Below are 6,851 nucleotides of genomic sequence, written 5' to 3' on the forward strand. Positions count from 1 at the left end.
GGATAGTGCAGAATTATTCCGCAGAATTCTTGGGAGATGTCAGTAAGAGTGTAGCTTTTAGTACCCGCGCTAGAGTTATTAGCGAGAGTACTGATAATTGTGTTTAATACTAAGGAATTAGCATCGATTCCGTATCTGTTACAAGGGAGCCACCGTGCTAAGCGTTTTGTGGACTTCAGCTCTCAGATCAACTGTGGGAGATGGGTTCTGATAAGATCTCTATTTCTGAGTCTCAGGGTGGTGAAGGTCATGTGATCAGTACGTAACAGAGTCGGGGCTTAAATCTCTAAGACAGGTTCTATGACAAACTGTTCTTTACTCAGACTTCATCAAGGTTTGTTTTAGTCAGAAATGAACAGTTGTCCCATTGTCCTGGGGTCCTAAGGGGCAGGAAGACGAGCCTCGTTCTTCTGTGCCTTCTACACCCAGACTCCAATCAAATCCAAAGTAAATACTCAACTCCTAACTCTGTCTCTAGGTTATTTGAATTCTCTCTCTCTCTCTCTCTCTCTCTCTCTCTCTCTCTCTCTCTCTCTCTCTCTCTCATGCCTGATATAGAGAAAGTGCTGGTAAAATATACATCAGGAAAAGGCTTGTTTTAGTGATTGGCATGTGACAGTCTTAACTGCCCTTGTCTGTCTTTAAGAAGTGCCAGAGTAAAATAAACTTTTGACAGATGGTCATTAAAGGTCCATGGCAATAATAACAGTGGTTTTCCGGGTTGCCCTTGGAGACATATTCATGGAGAAGATTGTGTTTGTCTACCTTGCTTGGCAACAAGATGCCAGCTTCTTACTGGAGCCTGGGAAGTCAGAGTCTCACCAGACCATGTTTGTTCCTTGGGAGCCAAAGCTCAGTAAAACCTTTGAGAAAGAAAGATTTTGAAGCCAGTCCACTCACATGAAAATGCATAGTCTAACAAGGCCACTGAGTGAGTCAATGCCACGGCCTCTATCTAGAAAGACAGAGCTGAGGCTTCATGCTTGTGACCCACCCAGCGCCCAGAAGGGACTCCTATAAGGGGTTTGTTTATTGATGGGTGAAAAGCCGGCTGGTGTTTGCACCAGCAGGCAGTTTCTACCATGGGTTAGTTGAAGTACCTTCCTCTCTAGGATCCACTTCCAAGTGCTTTTCCTGCCCCTTTCGTCCATCCGCACAGCAAACAAAGGACAGCTGCAAGCTAGTCCTGCTTGAGGAGACCAGCCTCAAGTGGCTAGATCATATTTATCAGATGAGACACACTCCATAGCTCATCTTCCCATCTAAATACCTGCCTGCCTTCCCCGTCCCTCGCCACCATCTGAATGCCTACAGTGAGTCATCTTAGGCTTTTGTATCTACCCACCCACTCTCCTCATACTCCCTGCCTTCATGGAAGAACTGTACCTCTCTCCACCCTCCTCTGAATGCTCCCGCCATACCCTAATAGGACCCTATATAGGAGACTGGCTCTTCCCTACGAAGCATAACTGCAATCTCTAGTTCTTCAGGCTCTGTAGTGTGGTGTGGGAAATGCCTAGATTTGAACCCTGTTGACACTACTCAGTAGTTATGAGACTTGAGGCCTGTTATGTTCTGTATCCTATCTGCAAAACAAGAGTAACACCGTGCGCTTTATATTCTGTTGTAGAAATTAAATAAGTCAATAAAAACAAAATATTGGTAAATTCCTTTTGCATAATGGCATCCTCATAATGTGTGTGTGGTGTATATGTGTGTGGTGTGTCTGTGTGTCTGTGTGTGTTCTATTACAGTGATTATATCATTCTCCTCTAATTACAGCCATCACAGACCCCTGTGCAAAGAAAACAAAAAGGACTGTTCTTGCTTTCCTATCCTCTCATATCTCTGGCCTGCCTTTTTAGCTTCGTGGGACTGATCCCTAGTCTCTGGGGAAGGATTTAAGGGCTAGAGAGAAGGACATATCCTCAACGTGTGGTCGGGTAATTGGATTTGCCCTGGGATAAGAAGCTTTCCACGATGTCTAAATGTCATGTTCTTTCCTAACTGGACACACCCAGCGCCCGTTCCATCTTTAGAGTAAAGCGCTTTTCCTGCTCCATGTTTACATGTGATGGGAAAATGAGAAAACCAGAGAACATCCGATTGAGGTGATCACATCTAAACCTGGGGTCACTGTACTCAAAGAGCCTTCAAGAGAGCCAAAAAGAGATTAACCACATGGAGGACAACTCAAAAATACTCTGATCTGTACTCTTCAAGCAAGTTTACATTATACTCACATTGACTATGTCATACGCAAAGGAGAGCTTGAATAGCCAATCCAGCTCATGATCGGAGTTCCTCAAAACATCCTAGAAAACACAGTCATTCCAAACATCACTCCAGTGAGCCGACACACAGTGGGCCGACACACAGTGAGGAGATGACACATACTGGGTTGACACACAGTGAGCTGTCTCACAGTGAGCTTCCTACGTGTCTTTTTGGCTGGAACTAATGTTAGGTGGAGATGTGGTACCTAAGTGGGAATCTTCACAGAAGACAGCACAGTCTGGCTCGGTGTAAGAAAAGGAGCCAGTTCTGAATTCTATGAACACTCTCCTGTCTGACGTGAGACTAAGGGGTTAAATCAAGTTCATGTGGTTTCCAGTCAGCGCAGAGGAAACCAATCCTTGGCAGCTCACTCTACCTTGATCCCAGGAGGTAGCCCAAGGTAATTCAGGTCTCTATGAGACCAAAAGGAACCATGCATAAATGCATGGGAGAAAGCTGGATACAGTTTTCCACACACAGTCTAATGAAGCACAACCTTAGATTTAATATTTCTGCTTACCTTGAGACTTCCTTTTTTGCAATACTGTGTAACAATGCAGATGTTAGGTGGTTCTGTGCAAACACCAAAGAAGGGGACGATGTTTTCATGCTTTAGTTCACACATCTGGAAACAACAGTGGCAATATAATTACATATGCCTTCACCGAGGGAGCTAATGCATGATTTACACACTTTGAGCTAATTCCTAAGGTGCTGTGAAAAAAGAACTCCTTCCATTTTGCAGGCAAAGGAACAGATGCCTGGAAGGTGACATAGCCTGCTGCAGGGATGTAACTGATAATCTGCACAGCTAGAAATCACAGAGAATCTAGAGAGCAAACCAGAGGGTTAGCAAGGTTTAATCTAAGCCACGGGTCATCACTAAACCTTGTTACAGGCAAATCCTGCATCGCTTCCCTGCTTGTGGCTGTCGATGCTGGTGTGTGACCCTAGGTCATTGACACACAGGAAAGTGTCCCCAAGATCCAAGTTCAAAAGGAAAACAGGCAGCCGTCAGAGATAGCTGACCAGGAAAAGTTAAGCGGGTAGGTAGAGTGAGGTAAGAGCCAGAACCTAGATCCTCTGGAAGCGCAACCAGTACTCTTAGCCAAGAAACCTTCTCCCCAACCTCAAAGTAGAATGTTCTTAACTCAGGATGATCCAGAAATATCACCACTCATAAAAAGTGTGTAAGGCCAAGAGTCTGAGTCTAAAGCCTCTGTAGCAGGGAAAGGGTAATGGGCCAAGCTGGAAAAACACCATGGAACCTTTGGGATGGAGGCTACTTCTCCCAATGGGAACAGAGAGGCAGCAGGGCAGAGAGGAGGACGCTTACCAGCCAGACTTCCTGCAGCACGGTTGGCTTCTTAATCTGTACTTCTGCTTCGTCACCAATATAGCAGAGGGCCACCTGATTTCCCTGAAATCAGAAACAAAGTAGAAAGTTCTTTTTTTTCTCTTTTTAGTATTTCAAACGCATGGGTGTTTTGCCTGTCTGTGGGCCATGTGTGTGAAGTGTCTGAGAACAGAAGAGGACAGCAGATTCCCCTGGGATGAGAGTTACAGGTGGTTGTGAGCTGACACAGGTGTGCTAGGAATTGCACGGAGGTCCTCTAGATGAGCAATCAGTGCTCTTAGCCACCAAACATTCTCTCCAACTCCAAAGTAGAACGTTCTTAACTCAGGATGATCCAGAAACATCACCCCTCATAGAAGGTGAGAAAGGGCAAGTGGGAGAACTGAGGAGAAAGCCACCTCTGGGGACAGCATTCTGCTCCCACTGATCAGTCAACCCACATGGTAACACTGTGGTAGGTCCGGGACCTATCAGTTCAGGAGGAAGGTCTCCTCCAATCCTCATCAAGGCAGCTGTGGCCAACCCAGTCCTGGATAGGGTCGATAAAGTTGGGTGACTTGTTTATGGTGACACATGTGTAGCAGTACAGGTGGAATCTGAATATCTAACTCCAAGATCAAACTCTCTTCTATGTTTATCATATATACATAATATATAATGTATATATATACACATATATATACATATATATATACTTGAACCACAGAATATAGTGGGTTCAAGTCCTAAGTCTGGAGTCAAGTGTCCAGCCCAAGCCTATTGTGACAGTTCAATTTATCTTCCCCAAGACTCTATTTCTTTCCCTGAAAAATGTCAGGGGACACCACCAACAAACTTGCATGGTTTGGGGAATCAGTCAAAATGCATAGTATTGGAAAAGTAATCCTTGACACATAAAGCTTCTGTTCAATACCTTACATTTGTTACCTATTGGGTCTAATGCTTTTAGAATCATTCAGTCAATACCCAACCACAAAAACATGTAACAATGATGTCAGAGCTGGTTGGAAGAAAGAATGTGGTCTGCACACAGAGAAGGCGAGGTGTGGATGAGCTGATAGGCAACCTTGCATCTGCCACTTTCGGTGTGGAAGCAACTGGGAGGACTTTGGGATAGAGACCAGATTTCCATGGAGGAAGGGACTCCTGTGAGATTGAGGAAAAGGTTCTTGGAAGAAATGATGCTGAAACCTGAAGGATGAGAAGGTTCCCTGTCCCGGGGTGGGGGAGGCAGAGTGGGCAGAACATGGCCAGAGACTGAAACCACACTTGAGAGCCAGGATCAGTGATTACTTGGCACTTTCTAGAAGCCTCCATTCCCAGGATCTATTTAAGTTTCCCCAAAGGTGGTTGAAACTTTAAAGAATGACTAAGCATGTGCCTGGGGCATATAAGGCCCCTGAGAATGGATGGGATGGATGGGGCAGGGGTGGTGCCTGAGCGTAAACACTGCAGATGCATCACTGCTCACACGGCAGTTAAAGTCCCAGGATAAAGAAACCCACACTGTTAAGACTGTGCAGCCTAACGAGTGAGGTTGCCACTAGCCACTATTTAAATTGTGTGTGTAGAGGTATGCACTAGTATGGTGTCAGAGGTCACTGTTGGGTGTCTTCTGTTGGTCTCCACCTTATTTTTAGACAGGGTCTCTTACTGAACTGGAAGCTCACCAAGTCATCTAGACTGGCTGGATATCAGTCTCTACCTGTCTGGCAGTAGGATTACAGGCTGCCACTCCCTGTCCTTACTGTTTTATTTGAGTTCTGGAGGTTGAAATTCTGTCCCTAGGCTTACACAGTGAGAACTTTGCTGACTGGGTCATCTCTGCAGCTCCCTAGCTATTTGAATTTAAATTACCTTTAATATTTGGTTTCCCTAGAGAAGCTAGTGTTCAATCATCACCTGCAGCTGGTGGCTACCGTAGCTTTGAGATATTGCCATCAACACAGAAGCCTCTGCTAGAAATTCTAAGCCTGGCTGAATCATTGGACTCATGGGGAACTTGTCAGAACCTGGGAATCTCAGGCTGCACCTGCTGACCCAAATCTTCATTTTTAGAAACATTTCTGAAGTTACTTTCTAGGTGACATGTATTATTTGTACATATTTTCCTGCATTTTTTTTTTACTGTGTCTCAGCTCTCAAAGTTAAAGAAACACCAGTCTAGAGACATCAACCCACCTGAGATTTTGCTTGGAGCCTCTCCTTGTACTCACAATGGTCTGGCTGACCAAATTCAACTGGAGAATGCTACAGACATGGACATTAACACCCATGCACGGAAGTACCTGGTAAAGCCCCACAGGGGCATAGAACGGCTCTCCATCCTGGTGACTCTTAACAAAAGAGCCACAATCTGCAGAAATCTTCCCAGAAGGTGCATTACTAACGTTGCAACTTGACACAGGTGTGCCTCGGTGGGACGGCTGGAAAACAAGACACAGCTCAGTTGCTCTCAGCAGCCTGGCCAAGTACCCAAGGGATGGTATATTTTGTAGATAATAAAGATGAATTACAAAGTCACATAGTCAATATCCGGGAAAGCCAGGCCTTGAACCCTGATCTTCCTGTGATCTAGACTGTGAATATCTGCTTGCCGTGTGCCTCACTGTAGGCTGCTGCACCAGCGTGGGTAGTACAGGCACTAAGTAGGGGCAGACTGCCTACATTCGTGTGTTCGCTGGGGTACTGAAGTAGAGGTGGGGATGGAGTCCTTTCCCTGAGTGAGACGAGGCTAGCTCTATTTTTAATATATCCAGCACCTCTTCAACAAACTGGAGTGCATCTTCAGACTATAGAAACCTAGTCCTGCTTAAGGTGACTATTAATGCACAAATACAGGCAAATTAGATTAAGGCTGTGTGTGTGGAGAAGGAAGAGGAAACTCAAATCCCCGGAGACTTTTGGAGGTAACTGGACTAATAGAAGTCACTCTCCCAGCTTTAGGACACTGAAACCTACCAGACTTGGTACCAGCCAATCTTCCAGCCTATACCCTGTCATGTCTTTATGACCTCTCTCCTTGTCCTGATTAGCAATCCATTCTTCCTACTGTCACCTCCTCCCAGAAGCCTTCCAGTTACTTTCCACTTCAGGGCTTTAACCTCACCAAAGAGACATCCCTCTGCCCACGTGCCTTCCTCTGTTCTTGGTCTACAATGGGTGGTAGAGTGTGAGAATTGTTATGCAAATGAACTATGTGTCACCCGATAGATTA

At 45.3% G+C, this 6,851-nt stretch overlaps 1 protein-coding gene across 1 annotated transcript in view; it reads right to left on the reverse strand.

Moving 5' to 3' along the window:
* The window catches only part of LOC117717640 (guanylate cyclase 2G), a 28,336-nt gene that overhangs the window by 20,502 nt on the left and 983 nt on the right, over nt 1-6,851 (reverse strand). Inside the window, exons 2-5 of the mRNA XM_034514877.2 lie at nt 5,923-6,060; nt 3,614-3,697; nt 2,798-2,902; nt 2,244-2,315 (exon numbers count right to left, since the gene is read on the reverse strand). Of these exons, the coding sequence (XP_034370768.2) occupies nt 2,244-2,315; nt 2,798-2,902; nt 3,614-3,697; nt 5,923-6,060 (399 nt within the window). The remainder of the gene's footprint in view (nt 1-2,243; nt 2,316-2,797; nt 2,903-3,613; nt 3,698-5,922; nt 6,061-6,851) is intronic.

Source organism: Arvicanthis niloticus, chromosome 1 (genome assembly GCF_011762505.2).
Source record: "Arvicanthis niloticus isolate mArvNil1 chromosome 1, mArvNil1.pat.X, whole genome shotgun sequence".
Lineage (NCBI taxonomy): Eukaryota > Metazoa > Chordata > Mammalia > Rodentia > Muridae > Arvicanthis > Arvicanthis niloticus.